This window comes from Penicillium roqueforti, assembly GCF_015533775.1.
Source record: "Penicillium roqueforti strain LCP96 04111 chromosome Unknown scaffold_11, whole genome shotgun sequence".
Classification (NCBI taxonomy): domain Eukaryota; kingdom Fungi; phylum Ascomycota; class Eurotiomycetes; order Eurotiales; family Aspergillaceae; genus Penicillium; species Penicillium roqueforti.
In genome coordinates, this window is record NW_024067575.1 from 380,288 (window position 1) to 407,215 (window position 26,928).

A 26,928-nucleotide genomic window follows, 5' to 3' on the forward strand; every position below is an offset into this window, starting at 1 on the left:
TAAAATGGGAGCTGGACAGGTGGTGTCCATTTGACGAAATCCAACTGTTTTTATTTTAAAGCCGGTTCCATCCCCCATCTTCGTCTTTTCTCCCTCCCTTTGCTGGCGACTCTCGGAAGTATTACTTTAAAATAATCACATCCTTTCGCAACGCCTTGCCCATTACCTCGAGGGCTGGCCTAGAGGCTCTAGGCGAGCTGTATGGGAGGGGGACCTGGTCCTGGTTGTTTGTTCTTTGGCCGATATATGAACTCTGATATGACCACCAATGGCTTTACGTAGACCCTTCGTAGGTCCTTTATATGCCTTCTGTAAACGGATCTATCTCTACGCAACTGTACAACAAGGCATGACTCCAACAAAGGTCAACTCATACACTTCTATATCTGATTGAGGGTATTTTGAAAATATATACGGAGTACTAGTCTGCAATATATGTATCCAAATGCAAGACGCTCGGTCATCCAATGCTATTAATACAGGAAAACACAGTTCTACGACCCAATTATTTCTTCTGTCTGTTTTGGGTCTTCTGGTCTGACTGGACGTTACAAGTAGTCGTCTTCGGCTGAGCATTACCAGACAAGAACAAAAGCAGAGCCACGCCTAGCGTCACTAGCACGAGGATATGAACCGCCCACCAGATATGCTGCACGCCAGCTGGACACATAGTGATATCATAGCTCCATTCGCCAGCGACCTCATCAAACCACGCCGAAAGGAGACCGGCATTACCACCGAACTCTCCCATCATCGAGCGGAGGGTCACCTCCCGGATAGAAGGGTCGTCAATGTGCTGGCTCTCATTGAAGCGCTTCGCAGCCCACTCCCAAGATCGAGGCGAACCGTCGTCACCGACTGTTTCAGTGCGGTTGACGAAATGGACAGTATCGCAGCCGGTGTGGTCATGCCCCGTAAGAATGAGCCCGTTTCGGCCTTGGCCACCAGCAAGCGCATTCTCATCGCCGCTCAGCCCAAATATGCCTTGCAGGATCCCGCTAGCGCTGAGTGTGTCGCTGAGATGGTTCTGCTCCTTGAGACCACCGTTAAGCCACCGGGGCACACCGTCGGGACCGTCCTTGTCGTCAGAATCACGAAATGAGAAATACGGCCCGTCCGTGCAAACGCCGTCTTCCTTGTGCAGGGGTATATGTGTCAGAAGCAAAGTAAAAGCCGATCGGTCCTCGACCGGCGAGACTCGATCGGCGATAAGCTCATTCAGATAAGAATACGTATGGCTCTGAACCTCCGTAGAAAGCGCGGGGGTATCAAACATGAGGGAATTGAAGTTAATCAAGTGTAGAGTAGGGGTAACAACTTGGTCTCCAGCAGACCCAGATGAGGACAAGACGGGCGGGTGTTCGAACCGCACATCCCAATTCGCACGGCCAAACGCACGCTCAAAACGCTCCATCCGCGCCTCGCTGATGTCCCCCGCATATCCAATATCGTGGTTTCCCGCGACGTTGATCACGCGCCTGGCCCAGGCCCGATCCGCGCCTAGGGGTTCTAATGGCGGCGCATTGCTGCCTTCGCTCTGGCTCCAACCCGCAGCACCGGTTCTGGTGATGTTGTCGTCAACTCGCTCTCCGCCGCGGAACACGCGGTCCCAGTACCGGTGTCTGCGCCGGGCGAATTCGTCGTCGGAGATCCATTGGCTCCCCACTAAGTCGCCCAGCACCGTTGTGTGTGTCGGCCGGGTCCACCAAAAGAGTGTGCGGTAGATATGCGCGAGGTAGTAGTCGTTGCCAAAGAGGTCGATGCGTTTCAGGCCTGATTTGAAGGCGCGTGGGATGTCTTCGGTTGCGAGGGTCTGGAGACCAGTTGTAATGTTTGAGAGGACGTCCTCGTCCAGTAGAGGTGAAGTGGAGGCGTTCCCGATTGCTTCCTGGATGGCGCGCCAGTGAGTCTGAATGCGGGGGTATAATTCATATTCGGGGAGAGGAAGCGAGGTGTCGCCTTCCAATTGGGGGTCTGCGAGGACTAGGAGTCTAAAGATGGCAGGTTGACTGTTTGAGTCTGAGGTTGAAACGCCAAGGTGTTGGAGAAGTGTGTTGATCACTGAATTATGGTATAGCTGCTGCTCACTCGACCGTGAGGTAGACTGTGGTAGAGGAAAGGCGCATCCGTTGAAGACTGGGTAGAGATAGAGGTAAACAGTGGCGATCACTGTGAGTGGAAGAAGGAGCGCAAAGGTGCGGGAGAGCAGCCAGCGGAGGAACATGAGGAGTCTAAAATGACAGGAAAAGAATAAATGTTATAAAGACCTATACAGCATATTGAAAAGAGTTGTCTTTAATGGTGAAAAGGAGAAGAAACAAAAGTGCGGACGCTAATCGATAAAGACAGCGCACATATACACGGTGACATCTGCTATAGGATCGAAGTACCCAAGACAAAAGAAGAACTTATAGTCATGACATTTTGAACAGTCCCATCCAAGGATTGATGATCTAGTATCAAAGATATCCCAATTAAGCTGTTTGTATACAATGTTAGTAGGATGGTGGCTATATACTGCCAGTGCTAAGACTTGGCGGTATACTGGGCGGTGGGAACTATGGAAATGAGGATTAGAAGCAATTAGCCATCCATGGGATGGATGGTTGTATGAATTATTGTATTATCTACATTTGCAATCGCGATTAATAGAAAAGAACGCTCAGATCCAGTCAACTTTGTGTCGATAAGCAAGTTAATCACATACTCCCACATAAATCCCCCGGCGACCAAAGTACCTGTAATGACGAAATTGGGCCGAGTCAACAAAGGGAAGAAGTCTGAGCGAGGGGTATATCACATCAAACGCCAGCAAAAAAAAAAAAAAAACAAGAATGGGCAAAATATGTCCTTCACATAATTGCAAGCAAGGTCACACTCAAATAATAGAGGCCGCAATAAATGTTCACTTAGATTCCGTCTTGGCTAGAGGATCCGGAAGCAAGGACGACTGGCCATTATCCAAATCCCCAAGGGGGTTGGAGATAGGTCGTTCGAGGCCTTCATCTGTGTTGTTAATATCAATACTGCCGTTCGTGTCCTCGAGAGAGTTAACATCAGACTGACTGAGGTTCAAACCCTCAATTTGCAGACCCGCTTCTTCCTCTTCCTCATCGATGGTCTGCGCGGTCTTGGTGCTACCCGAAGCAGGAACAAGATCTGCCGGCCGCTGCTGCAGCAGCCGGGCCTGTTTTAGACTAATAGTCTTTTGCTTGTTGGTGGTTTCCACTGCCTGTCCTAGGTCACGCTCGATGGTCGCTTTCATCAACGCTCCCATCCACAGACGACCCTGCTGGACATTGTCAACCTGGAAAAAGTGGGTGGCTGGTTTTGTGAATTGCACAGTGCGCGAGTTGCCTGACTTTGGGGGCACCAGCTTGAAGAAGAACGGCCCACTGCCGTCCTTAGTGGTCAGCGATTGGATGACCGAGGGAGTGGTGAGTTTCGTCCCGCTAGGGCTATCCACGGTGTTGTTGGCATTGGCAGGTAATGCGGTTGAGCCGGTGATGGTTGCGTGTAGAGCAATGATCGGATCTTGATCTGCTCGTAGGACACGGTGAGCGGTGATATCGATCAAGCCTCTTTCCTCGGTGTCGTCCTCGGAATAGTAATAGGACAGACGACGACCGCGCAGGACGAACAGACGGGGCTTCCAGGTGGTCATCAAGTTGGAAGATCTCTTCTTCATCCATCCACTGTAGTCACAACCATCCATTTGCTCCTGCGGTGTCTTCTTCTCAAGACCCCGAGTATAGGCACTAGTCTCTTTCTTAGACTTGGCCGTTCGAGGACGGGCTACGAATCCCTGTCCGTCAGTGGTGGCCTTACCAGACCCATCTGTACTATGCCGTTCCGAGCTCTTGGACGTCGCCGATGGAGTTGTGGATCCAGTGCGAGCAGAGGTAGGATCGGACTCCAGCGGCGAATCAGGCAGCGCAGATGTGTCAAGCTTCTTTCCAGCAACGTCGGATATGGCTCGAAGGCCCATGGCTCGGCGAAACTTGGGCCCGGCATTTTTCAGTGGCTGGAATTGCAACGGCGAAGCGCGAGGAATTTCCGAATCACCTTTGCCACCGACACGAGAGAAATTGGCGAAGAATCCACCACCGTTACTAGTTTTGCTATCGGTGGTTGACGACTGAGAGCTGGTTCCACTTTTATCCGTTAAGACGCGCGTGCTCAAGCTTCGCAGCCGACTCTTCGGTGGCGTGCCGTGATAGGCCTTGGCCGCGGGGGAGACACGATTCGCTGCGTCACGTATCGAGTCCACACTGCCAATGCGAGAGTGGCGCTTCGCTGGGGATATCACTTGGTATGAATCATCTGCGTAGCTTGACTTTCGTGACTGATTGTTTACATCGACACCGGCCGACCCCCGTTTCTGTAGAACGCGGCGGGCCCGGCGCGAATCAACCTCGGTTCCCGAGAAATAACCCCGATCTAGGTCCTCAATCTGATCCGGGGTGGTGACATAGGAGTTGTAAGAATCTGACTCAGCGGTCAGCGGTCCATTCCGGAAGCCACCCGGACTAGTGCCCGCGGAGGTTCCTGGGCGAGCGGGCATGGCTTGGGGGCCGGAATTCAGAGTCCAGGACCGGTCGAATGAGGGTTTCTTTTGCTGGTGACCAACAAAACCCGAATCAGGCATGCCTCGTTGGGTGGCGTCAATGGAAGAATGACGACGCGCTTGGTTGAGATCACGGAGCGATGCCGCAGAAATCCTTCTCGTTGATTCATGGCTGTACGGAGGGGTATGCGGTGTCATGGGGGAGCTGCTGTTGCTGGCCAGTCGGGGGTGCTGCACCGGCACAGAGCCTCGTGGATAACCAGCGCCGGTCTTTTCTGACAAGGTAGGAATCCGAGGAAGAAGTGGTCCGGTGTGTCCAGCGCGAGACAATGCACGTTCATCGGAAGGTGAGAAGTTGGAGGAGATAGAGCCTCTTGGGGCTTGCTGCTGACTGAAGCCCTTGGTCTCTTCTTGGAAGGCCTTGACCTTGTGCCAGGTCTTGAGCCGCCTGCCCATGACTCCAAAATCGAACTCCTTCATGAAAATAAAATCTTGATCCATATCAAGAAGCACGTCACCGGTGATCTCTTGTTCTTCAAAGATGTCACAGTGTTTTTGATCAATGCCAAGGCTGCGCAAGCATCTTGAGGTCTGTGTTGGACTCCATTTCCGCACCTCTTGCTCGGTTGGAAGACTCTGCTCCTCGTCGTCGGTCTCATTTCCATTGATGTAAGAAGCCCTGTGGCCGATATGGCTGCTGTACTCGCTGCCGGAATCGTTGATCGTCCTGGGTTCCTGGGTCGACACGCTGTGACGTGGGGTGTTCATATCCGTGATGTGCTCGTCAATGACGCTCAAGGTCTCGTTCATGACCGGACTTTCTTCGCCGTTCAAATGATTGTCTATCGATCCACGAAAGGCTTGCTGAATATCGGCCGCCAGGCTGGGGCGAGGCAGCGGAGACGAGGCGGATCGATGCTGTGTGGGAGAACTGATTTGCGGTGACTGCATATCGTCGGAGCTAACGTGGCGCGATGCTTGAGGGGTGCTCTGTCCACTCTCAGCCGATGCGAATGATGAATCTGGGCGCGCGAGGGATTCCAATTGGATCGGCGATTCTACCAGAACTGGCGACTCGGCGAGGGTCTTTCTTGGGGAGCCCACTTTGGTAAAGTCTGTCGCGCAACAAATATTAGTTGGGATCATAGTCGGGGGTGGTGAGAGGGGGGGGGGTCCTGGGGAAGGGGCGCATACTTGCAGGGAAGAGACCAGTTTGTCCCGTCCTCAGGTTCTGTCCGTAGTACCAGGCATCTCCAAATTCCTCATCCAACTCGATCAGTTTAATCTTGTCGCGGGGTAACATGACCAGTTCGTCTTCTCCGCGCCCGCCAAATTCATCTAGTTTGGAGTGTTAGAAGCCGGGCGCATCCTGAAAAACGCGGAGTCACAGAAATCGAGGTGTCGCACACGACGTCACTTACGAAGAACCTCCAGAATGTCGCCTGGACGAACACCCTTCGGTGGGCCCATGGTAACCATCTTAATATTCCGTGTATCCTAGTCAAGAGCCAACACAAAACATGGCACCCTTGGGGATAGATTTGCAAATTGCAGATTGCAATTGCGTATCCCACTGGGGGAGACTCGGGAGTAATGTGATTTGGCGGAAGGGTAAGAGAAAGGGGAGAGAATGTGAGAAGTCCAAAGGCTAGAGATTCGGGAGATTAGAAGGATTAGGTTAAACAACTCGCGGGGCTCGGGAGCACGAACGAAGGATCTCGACCTTGTAGAGATAGATTGGATTTCTTTTTTTTTTTCTTTTTTCAACGCGACCAAGAATATTGGTAAATTATTGACAGAACTCGGATTTGAATCAATATCAAACCTAAGACGCAAATTCGAAGAGAAAGGCGAGAGTGACGTGTGCGATTGTAAGAAAGTCTGGACTTGGGAGACTTTCCCGTGGTTGAGGGAGAGGAGCTGAGAGGTGGCACAACTGCGATTACATATAATATAGGGACTGCGATTACAATCACTATAAGTACCAACTACCTAGCGCTTAGCTTGAATAGTAATTAGCAACATACCTGGGCAATTAGGTCCGTTTTCGTACAGTACTTCAGAAGTACATGTGCCTTGTATGCAGATGAACCCGGTCATTCTTGCCCAAGTCCACCCGATCTATATTAGAGGATTAGAATGGATTAGATTGGATTAGATTCACTTGAGATTCAGATCCAGAGGAATCGAGTATAGGATAGCTATAGCAAACATATCGAATGACCGTCACTATCGCAACATCTCCCCCTGCTTACTGCGCTTTCACTCTCAACTGCATGGATCCATTCCTATTATGGTCTCTAGGCGCTTAGGTGTCTGGGATTCTTTGAATCAAACATCGGTGTAAGCGCCCTTTATTATTGAAAGGAACCTCCAAATCATCCTGATGCCTCAGACACTTACTCGATCATCATGGTATCACCTAAATCGCGATCGCTCGCTAGTGCAGATCATATTGAGGAGTCCAACACTACTGCCAGTCTGTTCTTAGGCGGCGTGCGGAGACACTGGATGGGCCCGCAGGCTAACGCCCCGGAGAATTCGGCCGCGCGAAAACCTCGCGTTGAGGTTGATCCTCCAGTCCCTCCCAAATCCCTTCCCAGCGAGACTGTCTTAATGTCCCCCGTCACGCCTGGTGAGACCCTAACCCAACCTCCCGCACGTGGTCCTGTTGATGCGGCAAAAAAGCCCGACACGCGACCGACGGCTCTTCCCTCACCGGTTCTCAGTACAAATTCTCACCCAAGTCCCGTCAACGCCGATGCGATCATCTCAGATAGACCTTCCACGCTGCCGCCAATCTCTACACAACTCACGGCACAGCGTGGCGATGATGAGCGCATGGCGGTCCAACCTCCTCCGAGCGGGCTCACCGCGTCACAACGCGTGACCCAGTCCTCTCGAATGGGAGCGGATCGCCCCCCAGACTCCCCCTCGCTCACAGACACACGCACAGGTACTAGCACACAGCAACACGCAGTGTCAGGGTCACGACCTAGTCCGCTCCAGAATGTGGGAGCTGGGATTGCGGCTATCCCCAATGAGACATGGGAACAATGGTCTGCTCAATTGAATGCCTTGGTGGACGATTTGTCTGCAAAGGGAGCATTACCCCCTGCTCACTTGAGCCAGACCACTATTGTTCGGCCTCGGATTAACCTGTTGCAGCAGGCCATTAATCGTAAGGATGCTTTCTATTTGGTGATACATCAATTGTACTGCCGATATAGCACGGATGCAAGCACATTGGGTCAAATTAGAGTCCCCAACGCGGGCATGAAATTGCTCAGGCTTATTCTGGATGATAATGCAAAGATGCATGATGGCGCTACCAATGGATTTGCCCATTTCCCGGCATCTCCACAGCAGTTGATGCACACAAACTGGTACATTCAGGTGCTGTCTGGTGTTCCTGAGTTTTTAGCACGGCTTGCGAATGAATGGCATGGAATCTTGCACCAGGCTCGTCATCCCCCGTTGGTATCTCACCTTTGGCAGTCACTCGCTTGTCCATCTCAGATTTTGATGTCGGTGATGTTCACGTGTGTTGCACGGCACCTTCACCATGACAAAGACATGGATGCCCTGCTGAAGTTATTTTGGAAAGATTTGGAAGCTTTTGAGAAGTGTAGGGACTCTAGACTTCCCGGGACCACTCAGCAGGCTCTCAACTGGAAATTCGTCCAAGAGTATCGCAGCTTCCCGCCTAAATACCTACCACAAACACCACAAACACCATCCTCCCACTCTGCACCACCTCCTAGACCTCAGAATCGAGCCATGCCTCAAGCTACTCCAGGAGTACCTTCCTATCCCAGATCTTCGGTTGCTGGTGTCAGTCAACCTGCCACAAATTCACCTGCTCCAAGCCCAATTGGTGCACCTTTGCAGCAGCTTCCCTCAAATTCCCCCCGGGGTCAGGTTGTTGGACCGGCTGCTGGGCCCTATCAATCTGGCGTAAACCCACAAATGCAGAATACCCCGCAATCTCATTACAATCCCATACCACAGGGGCAAGGGCCGAGACAGGAACACGGATGGTGGTATCCGGGGAGTCCACATATGAATCAGCAACAGCATATGTATCTGCATACAAATCCACATATGAACCCACAGATGCAAATGCACATACAGACATCGATCGGACAAGTAGCATCTTCTCCGAGGCACCAATCACTGCCAGGCTCACATGGTCAACAAATACCTAGTCAACAATTACACGGTCGAACAATGACTCCAATATCGCCTGCTAACCCCTCCCTCCAATCAAGTGCTCTCACCCCTACACAGTCAGCGCAATTGCTCCATGCTCCATCGTCCATATCCACGACGCCGACTACAACAAGCCACATGGCCCAGCACCCGATGCCACCACAAAGGCCTAATAACCATCATAACCGACAACATTCGACGGCTTTGCAGTCGTCTGCTTCACCGGTCACACGTGCGGCTCAGGGACAGCATCACCAGCCTTCGCTTAACTCTGCTTTCTTCCCGGTACCTGGCTACAGAGCACCTATGACGGTGAATCCAAATCCAACGCGTCTCGGTCTACATCTGGTTGATCTTCGCGATCCTATGAAGAGGCTGGTAAAACAGGGTTCGGATGGTAATGACATCGAGACTGATTTGTTTACCTATCTCAAAACATTCGTTGTACACCCAACCATCGTCAACGTTGACCAGCCAATCTACACATGGAATTTCTCTTTCACGCATGATGAGCGCCAAAAGTTCCCACACATAGCTCACGGGAAACAGAGCCAACATTCGGTTTGGACCTTTAGGCCCGGTTGCCGGACTATTCGCCTGCGATGCATTCGTCTTCCTGGCAATCCGGACACTGTGGCGGAGAAGACCTGGTGTACTGCGAACACTTTCTGGCCCAGTGTCTTCTATATTAGCGTGAACGACAAAGAGCTCTATGTGCGCCGAAAGGTTCACAACGGAAAAGATCTGCCTTTGGACATTACCGAGTACATCAAAACAGGCGAAAACAGCGTACGGCTCGATATGATCTTAGGACAGGATGAGTGTAAGACCTCCAAATTCGTCTTCGGGGTGGAGGTCATGGAGGTTGCCGAGTTCGACCAGATACTCAGCCTGATCCAATCCGTCCCAGCTGCCGAATCTCGTGCAGCCATCAAAAAGCGTCTTGCTCCTACCACCGATGACGATGATTTGGCCGTGGTCACCGACAACCTCACGATCGACCTGGTGGACCCTTTCATGGCACGCATCTTCGATATTCCCGTTCGCTCGCGCTATTGCTTCCACCACGAATGCTTCGACCGTGACACTTTTATAAGAACCAGAAATTCCGTATCCGGCCCGACACCGATGGTCGATAACTGGCGCTGCCCGATCTGCAAGGGAGATGCACGCCCGCAGTTCTTGGTCGTTGATCAGTTCCTTGTCGATGTCCACGCCCAGCTTGCTAGAACGAACGGACTCGATGGGATTAGAGCAATCCAGATCAAAGTCGATGGAACCTGGACCCCCAAGTACGACACTGATGAGATCTCGCCTGTGACAGACAACCCCTTCTCTCCGAAGCGCAAGGCTGAAGGCTCTTTGGGCCCTGTTCCCGTACGCCCTAGGAACAATGTATCTCATGGCAGTCACAGCCCGGCTGTTCGCACCCAAGAACATACGGTTATTGAATTGGACTAATGAGCTTATCGGGGTTTCAACGAATATTCTTCCCTTCTTCTTTTTTTCTAGCGGCCTTGGCCTTCCAATGTCTTTCGTTTATCTTTGCATGCATTTGAAAAGAAGATACCCCTTATTGCGTGCTTTTCAAATGCATTTCCTCCATGTTCTCTTATGATCTGTTATCTCCGGCGTTAGGGAGACTGGTTTTACGGCTGCGTCCGCCTTTTTCTTATTTATCCAATGCTTCACGTGAAACTCAGCGGCTAGCTCATTTTTTAACTCCCATCTTATTTTCCAGGTTACCTGAGCTCTCTGGTGTTGTGACTAGACTAGAACTTGCTTACATATATCAAGATAAATACCTATGTATTGGATTTCCTCTGCCACTTCTCGGCATTCCGTTCCCTCAGACATTGCTGCTTTTTGAACTGATGGGAGTATTACATTTGAAACACCATGACGAGAGAAGTTTACATAAATGCTGCGTTTTTCCTAGCATATACAGAGAAATACCAAATATAAATCATGGATCAACTCGTCCAGCGTTTCCCTCGAAGCCATACCGGGAAGTAGCCAAAGTCAAAACATCGTCATTCAGGCACACAGTCCTCGTGCTCTTCACCACATCCTCGTCGTAATCTTCAAACAGTCTGCCGTTGTGATGAGGACATCGGTTTCCCCTGGGCCCGGGACTCTATCATACAAAGCATTGAAGGGCAAGACAAGGGGAGTCCCAGTAACACCTTGTGGTGTGATGGTTATCTCCTGGGCGCAATATGGTTGTTGGCTGTCGGGGACCTGGAGATCCAGCGGGGACGCACCTTCTGGAGCCAATTGCCATTTTTCAATGTCAACCCTGCTGTCCTTGATGGCGATAACCAGCGCGATTCTAACATCGCCGTTCGAATCTGCAAACCACTTTGCTGCGTCTGCGCGGAGCTGGCTCAAGCTTTCAGACACTCCGGTCTCAATGACAAGAGTTGGCCAGCCCGTCGAACTGAGTGGTATCGTGCAGCGGGAGGGCGGGAGAAATGCATTGTCGGGCTGTTTGCCTTTGGCAAGATTTGGCTTGTAGGTAGTATGGCCGACCCATTCTGAATCACTCCAGTGTAGACCCATTGCAGCGAGAGCGTCATTCACAGAGAACATAACCCTCGTGGTGATGATTTCGTGTTGGGCTGTCGGGATGACTTTTATCAGACCGCTCCTGCCTTGCCATTGGAACCGGTAATTAATCGCCTCTAGGCAATTACGGTCTTCGTCGAGGCGCTTGATGACTGTTGTGGGGAGGCCAAGAACAAGAAGCCATTGGTTTGTGCTTTGTTTGTTGTCAAGAGATGCGAAGACCTCATTTGCAGCGGTACGGAGACGGTTCATAGAGGTAAACACCCGAACCATGTGGTTATCAGGTAGAGCGGACGGAAAAGATAGAGCGGCAGTGACACCACTGTTTGACATCCTGATGAGATGAGTACAAAGATACTTGCCTTTGGGTTGTATTGTGCTCGGCTAGGAAGGCAGGATGTGAGCTGGCTTGGGAGTGTACGAACAAGGCAGAAACCCAGATACATAGAAAGGTAAGTTAGGAGGGGAAGAAGACATCCATACACAAAAAACCGCCAAAAGACGGCTAAAAAGACTACTGAAAGAGGTGCATAACCAACCCCCCATTATTGCGTCATCGTACTTCAGTGCATTCTTTTTGAGAGAGGAACGAGAGGGGGAGGGATTAAGTATCTCGCAGAACAAGGGCATCGTGAACAATGATAGCCATCAAGGACACACCTAGGTCGCAAGATCAACCTTGGAACAATACAGTGGAGCCAGGTCGGAGCTTTTGATGGGGGTGGACCCCTCTTTTACGGGGTAAAATCCCTTGGGACACGTCCTCTCGTACGCTGCAGTCTACGCAGGGAAGTTCGCAGGTATAAGTGGATTTTCTCTGGTATCGACATTAGATTATATAAAATATATTATATTGGGCATTCAGATAGTACACCAAGTGCCCGAGTAAGGAAAGACTACTTTCTGACCCTCCTAACATGACTAACGAGGTTCTCAATGACTCCTTCGAAAGCCTCTTTTTCGCCGACCAAGCCATCCCGCCGCTTCAGCCAGTACTCCAATACCGAACTAGCGCGCTGAGCAACATGCTCCAGTTCATGGACATGCAGCCTCAACTCTGAATCTGTGAGACCACTCAGTGCAGCATCGGTAGTGGCGCACAGCCGGCGGACCGCCGAGAGGTCTATCTCCGGTGCCGGTGGTGCGCCGCGGCGAGAAGTAGCCTTCTGGCGGGAGGGGGCTTGCCCCTTTTCGCCGGTGTTGTCGTTACCTTCTTCTTTGCGGACTTGACTAGCGGAACGAGCGCCGGGGCTCTTTGCGCCGGTGCCTTCAAGGTCAATAGAAGGAAGAACGAGCTTTTTCTGTTTGGAGGCTGGGAGAATCTCATCCAGATCAACGGGCACGCCCAAGGATACGAGGAATAGTCGGCGAATGCGGGATTTTACCCAGTTCTGAGGCTGGAGGGGTGGTGGTGCCACGAGCTGGGACCACAGTGAGAGGGATCGCTCGGTGCTGAAGATTGCTGCGGAGTCGGGGATTGGCTCGACAGGGGGGAGAGAGCTTATGTCTTGGGTTTCGGGGAAGAGAATGTCGAGGGTGTCTTTGAGGGAATCGAGGAGTGCGGAGGTGGATGTGTATGTGTCGAAGTCAATAAGAGGTGGGGGTGCTCGAGATTGCTGAGATGCCGCGGTATCGTCTATGGGGGCTTCCTCTGCACTGGGCTCCTGGAAGCCGTCATCAAAATCCCCAAAATCATCATCTCCCATGTCTTCCTGCTCTTCTACAAATTCATCAAAATCATCACCCGCTTCTTGCTTTTCATATCCGTGGTCATCGTTCATGTCATCCTCTAATGAGGGGTCTTTGGTTTCCAGGTCTGTATCATGTATTGAGACATCCGGGACGGTTTCTACCGTATCGGGTAATGCGTCACTTGCTGAGCTTTTATGAGCTTGTGGGTGTGGCGGCAGGTCTTCGTCAGCGGGAGCTGTGTCCACCCGCTCGAGCCGTGTCTCGGGAATTTCTATTGAAGATCCATCGGTCTCAGGAAGTGTAGGGTCGGATGCTGGTGGCGTTGGGCTGCTCTCGGAATCTGAAGCCTTGGTCACCACGTCGGGCACAGCATCGGCAAGACGTTGTTCATGGGCCAATGTTCCGGGGACTTCGCCATGGCTAGGTTCATCTGGGTCCACCTTCTCAACCACTGTGCGTGGAAACGGTAAGCCTTCTGGGCTCAAGCTTTGGTCGTCTGCAGGCGAAGGCATCTGGCTGTCCGAGCCTTCTGGGATAACCTCAACCTCATCAGGAACTGCATCCTGCTCTCTCTTTTCGAATGCTGCTGTGCCAGGAATCTCTCCATGTTGGGTGCTGCTGTCAACCCTCTCGACTCGCGTTCGTGGGATAGGGGAATTGCGACCAGATTGTGGGAGGAGTTCGGGATTGCCTTCGCTGGCATCTGAGAAGTGTTCATCTTCACTTTCAGAAGCTACTAGAACAAATGTCAGTTTCAAACAAATATTCAAGTATATGGAAGGGTTAAGTACTGTGGTCGCCAGCTCCTGGATCTTGCATTTCCGTAGTTCTGCTGGGTGGCTCTAGATGCGAACTAGACAAATCGGACGGCCCCTCCGACATGATTGCAGCTTGAATTCAGGGTGTTAACATGAAAGAAGGGGCACGTATAAATGAATAATTCAAAATGCAATGGGGTCGTGTGTAGTGCGCAGTGAGGACTTGTTTCCCTGCGATCGATGTGAGTCCAGAACATGTATGCCTTAGGCACTAATTATCAATATGTTAGCCACTTTATTCAGGCATAATTACTGCCTTGTATTCAAGGCGCCAAGTTTTCAGCGCGTGCTTGCCAAACTCCTTCCAATTATTATTGTCTATTGTCTATTGTCTATTGTCTTCGACTTTCTTTTCTCATTCCACCCTTGGGCTCTTTGTCTCACTTCATTCGATCAAGAGCTCCATTCTCCTACTGTTGGGTCTTTTGATCCATTCTGCAGGCCCACCTTTCCTGCTCCGTGTCGCTGGTGCTTTCTCTCCATCCAGCTTTTTCCCTCCCAATCCTGAAGCTCGGTCACCAGCACCATGGTGTTCTCTTTCGACTCCCCGGCCTCTACTGGCGCCTCTAGTGGATCTCTTTTCGGCACAGCAGGCAATGCCTTCGGTGCCAACAAGGATAACAATGCGTCTGGTGGTGGGCTCTTCGGTAATGTTGGAGCTTCGTCCACCGGCAACAGCACATCGATGTTTGGAGGAAATTCCGCAAGTGGCCAAAGCACACCAACCTTCGGAAACGCAGGCGCTGCCAATGCGACCAAGGGCGGTACCTCGGCCTTCAACTTCGGCAGCAAGGCTCCATCGGGAACTGGCACGCAGCCTAACCTCTTTGGCGCCACTGCTGGCAACCAGACTCCCAACAAGTCTACAGAATCGGCCGCACCTGCCGGTAGTACGATGTTTGGTGGAGCAGGTGCAAAGAATATGTTTGGCAACGCCGCTACAACAGCTACCCCCGCTCCCGCGGGAGGCAATTTGTTTGGCAACAACTCCACCACCCCTGCTGGTCCTCCGCCGGCATCTAACCCACCCAGTAGCTTATTCGGAGTCTCGACTACCCCCACCCTAGCGCCGTCATCTACCACGCCTGCTACTTCACAGGCATCTAACAATATGTTTGGAGGGGGAGCAACCAAGCCGATTTTTGGTGGCGCAACCGCTACTGCGCCCAGCAGTGGTCTATTCAGTGGAAGCAAGCCGGCCGATTCAGCCACTCCCACGAGTACTGCAGATAGCACTCCTAAGCTCTTCGGCGCAGCTGCACCCGCGGGTGGTGCGCAAAGCTCACAGACACCGTCTATGTTCAAGAACCTGGCAGGCACTCCTCCTGCCTCCACCGCAAACACAACTCTCTCCCTAGGAGCACCCACTACCTCGAGTGCTACCCCTCAAAAGCCTTTTTTCCCTTCCGCCGGAAGTGCTACATCCACGGCTGCTCCGTCGACTACTCCAGCAACAGCTTCTCTTGGAGGCCTGTTCAACACCTCAGCTCCCACAACTACTTCAGGTACTGCGGCCACTACCGCGCCTGCCACTACTACACCTGCTGCACCTACGGGCGGCTTGTTCAGTCAAGCTGCTACTACCACCTCGGCGCAACCAGCGACCTCCGCCAGTTCAGCACCCCAAACGACGGCTGCTTCGACTACATCCGCTGCTCCAGCTGCTGCAGCTGGGCCCGCCGCCCTTGGCCAGTCTACTGCCGGCCCCGCTCCTCCAGCCCAGTCACGCCTGAAGAACAAAACTATGGATGAGATCATCACCCGATGGGCCACGGATCTCGGCAAATATCAAAAGGACTTCCGCGAACAGGCGGAGAAGGTTTCCGAGTGGGACCGTCTGCTGGTGGACAATGGTACCAAGGTTCAGAAGCTGTACGGCAGCACTGTTGATGCGGATCGAGCTACCCAGGAGGTTGAGCGCCAATTGTCAGCGGTTGAAGGTCAACAGGATGAGCTCAGCTCATGGCTAGATCGATATGAGCGTGAAGTCGACGAGATGGTTACCAAGCAGGTGGGCCCTGGAGAGTCCCTTCAAGGACCTGACCAGGAGCGTGAGACAACGTAAGTACAACACACAACGCAACATTTGATATGGTTTGCTAATCTAGCCATTAGCTACAAACTGGCCGAAAAGCTCTCGGAACGCTTGGACGAAATGGGCAAGGATCTTACCAGCATGATTGAAGAGGTCAACGGTGCTTCATCCACATTGACCAAGACCAACAACGCAGATGAGCCGGTAAGTCACAAACCAGTATTGATCCCTTCTTTAGGGTTATTCTTTTGCTTACGCATCTCTATAGATTTCGCAGATTGTCCGTATTCTCAACGCGCACCTGTCCCAGCTGCAGCTCATCGACCAAGGCACCTCGGATCTGCAGTCCAAGGTCACCGCCGCCCAAAAGGCAGGCCAATCAATCTCTGCCCGTCTCGGATACGGTTATCCCAACAATGGCATGGGCAACAACAACACTGCTGATGATTTCTACCGCTCCTTCATGCAAGGACGGTAAAGGGCTGGATGGCTTTTTTTAATGATTTGAACTCGGAGTTATTGGCTACGTGGCACCTCGATGTGCTTTCTGTTGTAGTCTGGGAATGCTAATAGTCCGTCACAATAAAATGCTTGCATGTGCTTTGTGATTAACAAATTTCGAACCTTTGTAGAATCTAATGCAATAGGATTGACAAACTCTTCTCAGATATTTGTTGTATATTATGTCTTTGGTCACTATGGCTAATGCTAATTATCAGACCAAACCTCGAGGAGAGCCATCACTTCTCTCTGTCTTTCTTCTGATTTGTGTGCTGCTTTTGATACTACATGTATAGGAAATTGACCCTTGTTGTTTCTGACCAGCCGGTCAGCGCCTGCCGCTAGCAGCAAACTGATGAATTCCACATCATTTCTCTCCGCTGCCATGTGCAATGGTGTATTGCCTTCTTCGTCCCTCGGTTGTGCATCAGCGCCTCTCTGCAACAATTGCCTTGCGGAGTCCAGTGAGCCAGTGGACGCTAATTTGTGTAGCGGCGTCACGCCAGCCCTAGTTTTTGGCTCTACATCGGCACCATATCGTAGCAATAGCCTGAAAAGCGCAGAATTTGCTTTGGCCGTCGCACAATGCAATGGTGTGATATCGAAATCATTTCCCTGCCTTGGATTGGCACCTCGTGACAGCAAGAGGGTGGTCACAGAGGTTGGGCCCAGCTCCCTGCATATAATACTCTCCCAGAGTACTCCCCGCATCAATGGTGTGCTCCCATCTAGCGATCTTGACTCTATATCTGCACCATGGTCCAGCAAGAATGATGCTGTTTCGACCCAGCCATCCCGACATGCCAGATGCAGTGGTGTCTCACCTTGCTCATCTTTCGCCTCGATATCAGCTCCTTTCTGCACCAACAACTCAACGGTCTTGACTTCACTGAACGCCAGGTGCAGGAGCGAACTTCCACTTTCACTCCGCACATTCAAATTGGCACCGCTCTCTATGAGACATCGGGCCACTTCCACGGAACCAGACTTACACGCTACCTGTAACGGAGTCTGACTCAGTTCATTCCTAGATTCCAGATTGGCACCTCTCTCAATAAGAATTCTCACCACTGCCTTGAGGCTGAGGGGAGATGATTCAGCCGCAAGATGCAATAGGCTGCTTCCCCTGTAGTCCGTCCTATTTGCATCAATCCCGCTATCAAGCAAGATTTCAGCGACGGCTGTTTTATTGCGGAGCACAGCTGATGTGATCGCGTCTTGGGTCCTCCCGCCGCTTTCGGCGTACGGGTCAGCGCCCTGTGCCAACAGGAAGGTAACCATATCAGCATGGCCGTAGTAAGCGGCCAGTATCAACGGCGGGTTTTGTGTTTCCCAGTCCCTCGATTCAATTTCTGCTCCTTGCTGGAGTGATTCTTGGGCCGCCCTCACAATTCCTTGGGTTGCTGCCCAATGGAGGGCGCTTCCCTGGTGCTCTCGGACGTTGTAGGCATAGAGGAAGGGGTTCAGGAGGATATAGCAACGGCCACTGGTTCTTGCAAACGCATTTATGTCTTTTTCGCAGTCTTGGTTCTCTGCTATGGCTAGCAAAATTTCGTTTGGCAAACTGAGGAGAGACATGGCGGGGTATTTCTGGGGGGTTGGGCGTTGGGTCGAGGTAAGATGGAAGGAGCCTCAGCCTAAGCTGGGTGATCATGCTTTGTTTTGTGGAGACGGCTGGCAAGATACAACTTAGTCATATAACTCGTATAATCCTTGTACAATGCTGGTAAACCTGGTTGGGTAAACATTTGCTGCAAGACAATGTTCTCGGGTTAGTTGAGGCCAAAAGAAAGCATAAACATTGCGAAAAGATGAGGAATCTCGTGTACTTGTACAAAGACCAAGAACATATGGAGTACATAGGTAGTTTATTAAGACTACTCTCCGTACAGATTGAAACATGGTTTATTTTACCGAGGTTTCTCAATAATATTTCCGAGTGAGCTACTGAGCTATACACCAGAGCGCAGAAATTCCATATGCTATGGTAGAGAGATGTCCTGTTTAGGAACAGGCGCTGAAAACGATACGACCTCAATGCAGCAGGCAAGCACGATAGCTCGTTGGAGCGAAGATGGTATTATACACAGCAATGGAAGGGCCCTTCATATTAAACATGAGATGAATGGGTGTATGGATTTAGCGGCTCAAGCCATCGCTAAAGAGAAACTAGTTAGCCTTGCCGTTTACTTTCAACTGAAAAGGAAATAGGCAGGAGAGTATTTCCAGACTTGGACTTACATGTGGCTCTCGAGCTCATCCAAGTGCTTGCGCTGCTCGCCGATCTTCTTCTTGAGCTGAGCAAGCCTGTCAAAATAGATTAGCTCCCCGCTCGAGTCTGATTGTCTGATTGTTCTCGGCTTTGCGCGGAACTTACTTCTCAAGCTCCTTCTCACGGATGTAAAGGCTCTCCTGGGCAGCCTCGCGCTTGGTGAACGAGTCACTAGTAGGACCCAACGTTAGCGATCATACAGATATGTCACCCAGCTGCGGCAAGGCAGACATGGGCTGTCTACTCGGTACAATTGTACTTCGAGCGTAAAATCCGCAGTCAACGTGCATCGCACTTACCCGGAGGAGGTACCACCGCTAGTGCGGGGAGCACCGGTGTCACCTTCGCCCATGCGAGGGACGGCTACCGAGAAGGAGCGGGCGAAAACTGCCCGGTTGGCAGTAGCAGCGGGACGAACAAATTGACGAAGCATGTTGATGATTTAGATGGTAGAAGTGGTTCAGGTAGGATTTACGAGGTGAGCTCGGGTACGAGGAAGGTAACGTTCCGTGCCAAGCCAAATCATGTGATGGGGATTCGGAAGAAACAAGCTTATGTCAGGTGAAGGTCATGTGAACAAAAATTTCTGATAAGTCGCGGCCTTCTCATTCGATTTTCCACTTGGGCCCTTGCGAGTTGTATACGATTGTACTTCAACTACTTCGGATCACAGGGGTTGCAGGGATGATCACATCATTAATCTACCGCAGCTGACTCTTTTCCCCCCTTCTTTTGCGTTCTTTTGCGATCCCGGTAGGCCAATAGCCAAGCCTTTATGCTGTATATCGATTCGTTCTAGACTGCTTCCGACACATGCTGTCTGCCTTGGTTTATGATCTCGAATGAGGCGCAAGTAAGGAACCGGGCGATTGGCGGATGCCGAATGAGGGATGACGCTGTAGGCGGCCCACCGAACCACACAGAAGCGATGAGAGAAGGTGTGCTGTGTATAGATTGGCAAAAAAGCCATATCTTCCTGGATTTCTTTGTATATATATAGAAAATAAAATAATTAGAAGAAAAAGAACAGGTCCAAGTGACCTCGACTTGTCATTTTCGATATTTCCTAAGAAAAAAAACCACAAAGCCCGAACAGAAGTGGGTTGTTCAGGTAAATCCCAACAACACCGCCTTCTGCCCCCCTCCTTTCCTCCTACCTCCTCTCTTTCAACTCCCTACTCTCTTCCATCTTCCATCTTGCTATCCCTTAATCGCCTTCATTTCCTCTTTCACAAACCAGGTCAGTGTCTTCCTGTCGTTCCCCCAGTTGAATCTGTCCTTTTCTCGCCCTATTTCTATGCCCACCCCCCGTCATCACCGCAAAACCCACACATCAACAATCCATGATGGGAAGAGACCAATCTGAAAACTACAATTCTGCCCAAATTCAAATCATGGAATCGCGCTACAATCTACGGTGGAAACCACATGTTCTCGTCTCCCTGTTCACGAGTTGACCCGTTGCCGCGACCGCTTTCCTGCGATACTCCCCAACGACACACGGGAAGAAGGGCCCTGTAACCGCCACGATCGTCATGATCGGCCAAATCTCTGGGGTCTTTTAGTTTTTCGTTCCAATATCTTGATTCAGAGACGTTCTATGTGATACTCATCAAAATTCAACTGGGCCCTTCCCCGTATATTCGAAGGGGGGTCGAGGGTCGATATCTACCCCTCGCCATCGCCACTTGCACTGTCCCATGGCGTGATTTTCAGCCCTCGCATCGAACATCATCAATCCAAGAATAAAGACTCATGTGAGAAGAAAAAGATTGGCTAACATAGTTCGGACTGTAGAAAACACACATTCACCATGGGTCACGAAGACGCTGTTTACCTCGCCAAGCTCGCTGAGCAGGCCGAGCGCTATGAAGGTTGGTTTCTCTTAAATCTAGATCGTTCAGTTGCACAGACTCCTGACAATGCGACGCAGAGATGGTCGAGAACATGAAGGTCGTCGCCTCGGCCGACGTTGAGCTCACCGTTGAGGAGCGCAATCTCCTGTCTGTTGCCTATAAGAACGTCATTGGTGCCCGCCGTGCCTCGTGGAGAATCGTCACCTCTATTGAGCAGAAGGAGGAGTCTAAGGGCAACGAGTCCCAGGTCACTCTCATCAAGGAGTACCGTCAAAAGATCGAGGCCGAGCTTGCCAAGATCTGCGACGATATCCTCGAGGTTCTGGACGACCACCTCATCAAGTCCGCCCAGAGCGGCGAGTCCAAGGTCTTCTACCACAAGATGAAGGGTGACTACCACCGCTACCTTGCCGAGTTCGCCATTGGCGACCGCCGCAAGGGTGCTGCTGATCACTCTCTGGAGGCCTACAAGGCTGCCACCGAGATCGCCTCGACTGACCTTGCTCCTACCCACCCCATCCGTCTCGGACTTGCTCTCAACTTCTCTGTCTTCTACTACGAAATCCTGAACTCCCCCGACCAGGCTTGCCACCTCGCCAAGCTTGCATTTGATGATGCCATTGCTGGTATGTTCAAATTCCGTCACGTGCATTGACCAAAGCTAATGTTTGTCTGCAGAGCTCGACACCCTGAGCGAGGAGAGCTACAAGGACTCTACTCTCATCATGCAGCTTCTCCGTGACAACCTCGTAAGTGCTCAAATCACACACTGATTCAAATTTGTTCATACACTGACCCACGTTTCTCACCAGACTCTCTGGACCTCGTCCGAGGCTGAGCCCGTTTCCGAGAGCGCTGCCCCTGCTGAGAAGAAGGAGGAGGCCCCGGCCGCTGAGGCCGAGAAGCCCGCCGCCGAGTAAATGATTAACACCTAAAAAGACCTTGTTGATGGGCACGCGTCCTCAGGACGGATGGAACAACCGAGAGAAAGAGAGCGCGCGACGGGTCTTCTAGTACAAGGAGATAGATTCGAGATGAAGGAGGAAGGATGATGAGATGTGTTGCCCCGATTGTCGGTTTATTGTCGCAGGGACTCGCAAGGGTTGGTGTGAGAATATTGCGATCTTTGGGTGACCCTGCTCTCTGGGTCATTTTTTCCTTGAAGCTTCTCTGCTTGTCTGCTTGCCTACTTGCCTTTGCTTTGGCCCGGCGCTTGTTCTCTGCCCTGGGGGATATCCATCCTGTCTCCTCTTTTCGTTTTTTTCATTCTCCTTGTTATTTTGCCTACTTTGCCTCTTAACTACCCAAAGAGTCCCCTTGCGCGCACTCCCCCAGCCCAACACACATACACACAGAAGTTTTCCAAATCAGTTCCTTATCAGGACTTCAACAAGGGTATCCCTGCTGATCCCTAACCTGGCTTTTCACCTTTCCTATTGATCACTCCCCGTATATGTGCCATTTTGGCGTTTTGATTCTCACTAGATGTGGTTTCGAAGATAATCTCCGTACACTGTTCCAGTAACTACCTTGCGAATCATTGTAGCTGAAGCATGGATGACTGTGTGTATGTGTATGAGTCTATGTCCATTGCCCCGGATGTCGCAGAGTAGCCAACAAGCTGTCTTGTCCGAGTAAACTAGGCGGTGCAGATGGAAGAATTTATCATAACAGCCTCATCCTGCCTCTAAATTAACACCCTCCATTTTCCACAGTATCTTCGTTACTACCCATAGGCAGCACGGCCTCTAATCAGAACACCCTATAGAACCAGTTGGATAGGTCATCCAAAATATATAACTCATTAGTTACGTACCAGATCCTTAACTAATACAAAGCATTGTTTCAAATAATGAATCGGTACACCGTATTCCTACTGTATATCCGACTAGGATGCGCGGATATGCGCATATATGCCCGCATACTGCAGACGAGGGCGGCAATGATATCAGTGGCTGTATTAATTGGACACTACCGAGCTTATGTGCGCCTGCCGGTGTCACATCGCGGATTGATCGGCGTAATTTCTTCACGGGGTATGCAGGACATACGGTCCGGTTATTTGTCCGCTCGTAATGACCCGTCAGTCGATTGGATGGCGTTTCGCCGAGTGTCGCTCTTGGCCGCATCGGGTTACCTGTGTCATAGTGTAGCAAGCCACATTTGGGGTTTTATTGGATCTATAGAGATCTACAAAAGACAGTCTTAATTGAAATGTTTTCAATTAGTATGGTCGAAACCACAATGCTACCAGCCCTGTGGGCTCGATAAAAAGGGGTATGAGGGCAATAAAGGGAAATAGAGGACTTGAGACATGCACGCTCCTGGGTATGTCAAGTGTAAGAAGTAGAAATAGAGCCACAATGATAACAATGAGAAACAGCGGCATCTTTGTCTCCGCATGCAGAGACACGAGTCAGTCCAGCAGAGACAGTAAAGAAGAGAAAAAAAAAGAAAAACAGGTTGAGATGCAGATGTACAGAGCCCCTCGAATATCGAGAAGGCATGCGAGAAGATAAATGGACTGCCCCAAAGACCCCTAAAGATGCTTTCCACTTCCCACGCCGTTCTGTTGTGGCGATGACCGCCACCATGCAATGCCCATGACGAAGAAACAGTTCAATGCTCCAGCAGGAGCCATTCAATCAAATCGAGTCTAGTCCCAGTCCCCGAAACGCCCAAGGTGCTATGCATAGACAACAAAAAGGAAGAAAAAGTACAAGTGAAACGTGTTCACTGAGCCGCCATAAAGATAAGAAGAAAACGCCGAATGAAGAGTGCGGAATAGGAAATAAAAAGGGCCAATAATATCGACAGGGTTGAATAGAGGCAGGGTGGAACACTGCGTGAAGATGATAGGATGGAAGGTTGCACACCGACTTTGAGGATGATGTAATGAAGAACTCGGGAAAGCAAGTGCCAAGAAGTCAGGTGAGCATGCAATGATGTCACAAGCAATCCCTTGAAGTCCCTTGAGTAAAAGAATTCGGGATTCAGCCTCACCCCCGGTTTAGCAGCTGACCCCGGTTGGACAGGGGAAATGTGGAGATGGTGACTTGGTGGCGTTTAAACTGAAAGGTGGTGAGTTTTCAGGGTGGCCACTCGAACCAGTCGGGTGGCAGATATGATGTGTGAGAAAATGGTAACCGAGAGATTGCCCCCGGGTAAACGCACCCCATTGCGGAAGGAGAAACGGTTGTAAACAGACATTCCCTAACCCTGCTGTTTTATGAGACCTGCCATGCGGATATTAGGCATGTAACTCATTAAGCGACCAGTTGGATGTGCGGTGAGAAGAGAAATCCGTTGACCATGGATTTCGTCGTAATGAAGTGAAAATAATTCGAATCCCGGTAAAACCCGCGACCGTTTGTAATGCATGGAACCCCCTGCTGCAGAGTCACAGGCGATTCCTCCCGATTGACGTCCACGGGATGTTGTATCCGGGCTACCTTGCGCCATCTCGGAAAGCCGGTTTATTTTTGTGCTTTGCGTGCTTTCGTACTGCGGGTCATTTCGCTCTTGGTCATGTTGCGAGTGAGACCCCCAATGTAGTCTTGTAAGATTTTGTTCTCGTTTTCCAACTTGTCATGGTCCGATTTGACCGCGTCGATGCGTTCGGCGAGAGCTTGAAGGGACGATTGGAGAGCCTTGGCCTGTCTGTATTTTTCCGAGTTCATCTGGTTAGCTGCCGGAATCTTGGATCTGATGTAATTCAGTAGCAAAAACGCCTTGGATGTGTTTTTTCAACTCACTCTTGTAGGGTCTGTCGGGCCTCCTTGCCTAAACGCTCTAGGTCGGCAGAATTGCGTCGTGGACTCATTGCGCGGGCATCGTCGGGAGGAAACTCTTCCTCCTCGATTTCAATTTCGGGGTGGTCTCTCGGGACAAGGATTGAAGCACTGGGTTTGCGGCTCGCCATTCGCGGACGTTCTGATCGGCCTCGGCGCTCGTGTTCTGCGTCGGATATCGAAGACGATGATGACATTGACGACATGTGCATGTGGCCACCGTCGTTGGGGTGCGGCAGAGTATCAACGGGAAAGGCTTCTGTCATTTCGGTATCTGATGCCATAAAGGTTACTGCTTCGCGACACACAATATCGAAATGAGGTCCAGGATGGCGGTCTGATCAGGCTCCCACGATTGGGGATGCACACTGAAAAAAAAAGACCGGAGGGAAAGTAACGGCTGATGAACGACCACGGTCTACCCCTAGCGATGTACCCCAGACAAGAAATCTGTGTTACGCTTGAGGTAGCTACCGGGTCGGTGGGAAGTCGAAAGGAGATGGAGGAGTGTGCAATTCGCAAGACGACCGTGGCCGACTTTTGACTAGACGAGTAATTCCGAAATGCGTGTGTGCTGAATCCAATTCGAGATTGGGAAAGAGGGGAGAGAAAGGTAAACCGGAGTGGTGTAAGTTTCAAAGGGAAGGTCCAGGGAATATTTTTTTTCCACGCTCGTTCCGGGAAGAGAGGTTGGCCACAAGGGAGGGATCGGGGCTATAGATATGGCAAGAGGAGGACTTTCCAAGAGAAGAGACAGAAGATAGTTTGAAGAAAGAGAGAGAGGAGTCAGAGAACCGAAAAGAGCTTTGGGGGAAAAGGAAGAGAGTTTCGGTATCGGCGTTACAGCGGAGGGGTACCTCAGAGTGACCTACGTTGTGGTACGACGGGTGCGGTACCAAGGGGTACCTATGGAGTCTTCCGGTATAATTGCCTATCTTAACAGGAACCCATGTCCCTTGGATGCTCCCTCTGGTTTCTTATTTTCTTCTAGATGTCGGTATTTTTCCTTTTTTTTTTTATAGATGAATTAATACCCATACTATAAGGGCAATTCCCGTCGACATCGCGTGGCACAATATTAAAATAACCCAGCCAGCCCATAGACATCGAAATGCCCCCCTCGATCAATCAAATAAACCCAATAAAATCAAAATCAACCGGTGAAGATTCAGAAAAAGGAAAAAAAGAGGGGATTTCTAGAAACGAGAGGCGTTCAGGAACTAACGGGTGGCTCCTCAGATTCCCCTTTCCACACACCACCTTCCCGACAAGTACCCGGTACACCGCCGTTCCCTATTCGAGGCATGGTCCGATCAGGTACTCGGTACATCATAGGGCACACGCTTTCCTCTCCACTGTAGCATTGATTTGACACGTATTGTGGAAAAAAAAAAAGATTAACTGTGTATATTGTATATCGATCCACGGAGTCTGCATTCTTTTATATTTTATAGTCACTCTCCGGGAACTTGGGTCTTCCTGCATTATTCTCACCCGGATATGCCGTCTACGGGTATGGGGAATAATAAAGCAGAAAAGAAAAAAAGAAAAGAAAACCGATCTTATATCGGTATGAATCGCGTATTAATCACGTATTATGCAGTATTGCACATGTGGCCATACCCCTGTCCTTCAGAGGGGGGGGGGGCATGCAATGTCGATCGAGCCTCAGAGCCAAATGACGCCATGGATATCATTGGCCCCTTAGGAACGTATTTCTGATCGCGGATACTTACTCCGTATACATCGTGGTGATACCAAAGTACACCAATTCTACTACCTACCTCGGCGAGGTTGGAGGTTGGATATGTTGTATACTGGTCATGATTCTACAACGTACAACATACGGTGACGAAGATTCCAAGGGGTAGATACCCGCCCTTGGCCAAGATCGGCCGAGGGACAAAGGAGAGTGCCAGTAACCCCCCGTACAGATCCCGAAGGTCCTTCTTTGGTTCATATTGTCCATCTGCCAATATAGAACGTATGTTGCACTGTAATGGAAGGCACAAAAAACATATCCGACGATAAATCCCCGTTCGCCCCTCGTTAGCCGCCTCCACCGCCACAAAAAAAAAAAACCCGAGAGAGAAAAACTGACCACAGCACTGGAGAATAATGCGGAAGATTAACTGACTAACTTAGCCAGGAAAGTTCAGTGGCACAACTGCATTTTCTTGCTCCGCAGGGCCTGTCGTAATATCCCGCGACCAGTCACCACCTCCCGTCCTTAACCCACTCCATCGCAACCAATGTGCGCCCAACGCTTGGAATCCAGACGATCATTCATTATGACCTTCGACACTGGATTTGACATGCTTCCTTATTATTCGACACCGAGCCAAAAAGGAGGTGAAACCGAGTGCCATCATAGATGCCGATCTCAGCAAATCGTTTTCAATGACTCTCTCTGCTATGCTCCCCGGTTTCGGCAAGATATGGTAGACCCTCATCCAAATTGCCGGTGCCACCTTCAAGGTCCGGGGATATGTACTAGTCTTTCCGCCTTTGTCAACATCGGGTTTCATCGTGCCTGCCGAGTTAGAGCCGTCAGACTATAAACTCAGAATGCGATTGATCCAAAGAAATATAATATATCAATATTCGAGTATACAT

At 50.7% G+C, this 26,928-nt stretch overlaps 10 protein-coding genes across 10 annotated transcripts; 3 read left to right on the top strand and 7 right to left on the bottom strand.

Moving 5' to 3' along the window:
• Positions 1 to 505: 505 nt before the first annotated feature.
• Positions 506 to 2,224, bottom strand: LCP9604111_5035 (uncharacterized protein; the record flags this gene model as incomplete). The annotated part of the gene is made up of 1 exon (XM_039072801.1): positions 506 to 2,224. One exon carries the CDS (start codon positions 2,222 to 2,224, stop codon positions 506 to 508), a length of 1,719 nt encoding a protein of 572 aa, XP_038929006.1.
• Positions 2,225 to 2,905: 681 nt separating this feature from the next.
• Positions 2,906 to 6,781, bottom strand: LCP9604111_5036 (putative polarized growth protein (Boi2); the record flags this gene model as incomplete). The annotated part of the gene is made up of 7 exons (XM_039072802.1): positions 2,906 to 5,682; positions 5,762 to 5,905; positions 5,989 to 6,064; positions 6,142 to 6,215; positions 6,278 to 6,312; positions 6,393 to 6,503; positions 6,732 to 6,781. 7 exons carry the CDS (start codon positions 6,779 to 6,781, stop codon positions 2,906 to 2,908), a joined length of 3,267 nt encoding a protein of 1,088 aa, XP_038929007.1.
• Positions 6,782 to 6,979: 198 nt separating this feature from the next.
• On the top strand, positions 6,980 to 10,240 carry LCP9604111_5037 (MIZ zinc finger domain protein; the record flags this gene model as incomplete). Its single annotated transcript, XM_039072803.1, has 1 exon — positions 6,980 to 10,240. The coding sequence occupies one exon, from the start codon at positions 6,980 to 6,982 to the stop codon at positions 10,238 to 10,240; it is 3,261 nt and encodes a 1,086-aa protein (XP_038929008.1).
• Positions 10,241 to 10,745: 505 nt separating this feature from the next.
• LCP9604111_5038 (uncharacterized protein) lies at positions 10,746 to 11,680 on the bottom strand (the record flags this gene model as incomplete). Its single annotated transcript, XM_039072804.1, has 2 exons — positions 10,746 to 10,872; positions 10,926 to 11,680. 2 exons carry the CDS (start codon positions 11,678 to 11,680, stop codon positions 10,746 to 10,748), a joined length of 882 nt encoding a protein of 293 aa, XP_038929009.1.
• Positions 11,681 to 12,243: 563 nt separating this feature from the next.
• Positions 12,244 to 13,921, bottom strand: LCP9604111_5039 (DUF5102 domain-containing protein; the record flags this gene model as incomplete). The annotated part of the gene is made up of 2 exons (XM_039072805.1): positions 12,244 to 13,775; positions 13,831 to 13,921. The coding sequence occupies 2 exons, from the start codon at positions 13,919 to 13,921 to the stop codon at positions 12,244 to 12,246; spliced, it is 1,623 nt and encodes a 540-aa protein (XP_038929010.1).
• Positions 13,922 to 14,383: 462 nt separating this feature from the next.
• LCP9604111_5040 (putative nucleoporin Nsp1) lies at positions 14,384 to 16,370 on the top strand (the record flags this gene model as incomplete). Its single annotated transcript, XM_039072807.1, has 3 exons — positions 14,384 to 15,918; positions 15,973 to 16,096; positions 16,161 to 16,370. 3 exons carry the CDS (start codon positions 14,384 to 14,386, stop codon positions 16,368 to 16,370), a joined length of 1,869 nt encoding a protein of 622 aa, XP_038929011.1.
• Positions 16,371 to 16,600: 230 nt separating this feature from the next.
• On the bottom strand, positions 16,601 to 17,971 carry LCP9604111_5041 (ankyrin repeat domain-containing protein; the record flags this gene model as incomplete). Its single annotated transcript, XM_039072808.1, has 1 exon — positions 16,601 to 17,971. One exon carries the CDS (start codon positions 17,969 to 17,971, stop codon positions 16,601 to 16,603), a length of 1,371 nt encoding a protein of 456 aa, XP_038929012.1.
• A 561-nt stretch (positions 17,972 to 18,532) lies between these two features.
• Positions 18,533 to 19,098, bottom strand: LCP9604111_5042 (uncharacterized protein; the record flags this gene model as incomplete). The annotated part of the gene is made up of 4 exons (XM_039072809.1): positions 18,533 to 18,551; positions 18,635 to 18,700; positions 18,771 to 18,836; positions 18,965 to 19,098. The coding sequence occupies 4 exons, from the start codon at positions 19,096 to 19,098 to the stop codon at positions 18,533 to 18,535; spliced, it is 285 nt and encodes a 94-aa protein (XP_038929013.1).
• A 1,380-nt stretch (positions 19,099 to 20,478) lies between these two features.
• artA (14-3-3 adaptor artA) lies at positions 20,479 to 21,441 on the top strand (the record flags this gene model as incomplete). Its single annotated transcript, XM_039072810.1, has 4 exons — positions 20,479 to 20,539; positions 20,599 to 21,147; positions 21,200 to 21,270; positions 21,334 to 21,441. 4 exons carry the CDS (start codon positions 20,479 to 20,481, stop codon positions 21,439 to 21,441), a joined length of 789 nt encoding a protein of 262 aa, XP_038929014.1.
• Positions 21,442 to 23,997: 2,556 nt separating this feature from the next.
• On the bottom strand, positions 23,998 to 24,578 carry LCP9604111_5044 (short coiled-coil protein; the record flags this gene model as incomplete). The annotated part of the gene is made up of 2 exons (XM_039072811.1): positions 23,998 to 24,181; positions 24,277 to 24,578. 2 exons carry the CDS (start codon positions 24,576 to 24,578, stop codon positions 23,998 to 24,000), a joined length of 486 nt encoding a protein of 161 aa, XP_038929015.1.
• Between the last annotated feature and the right edge of the window lie 2,350 nt (positions 24,579 to 26,928).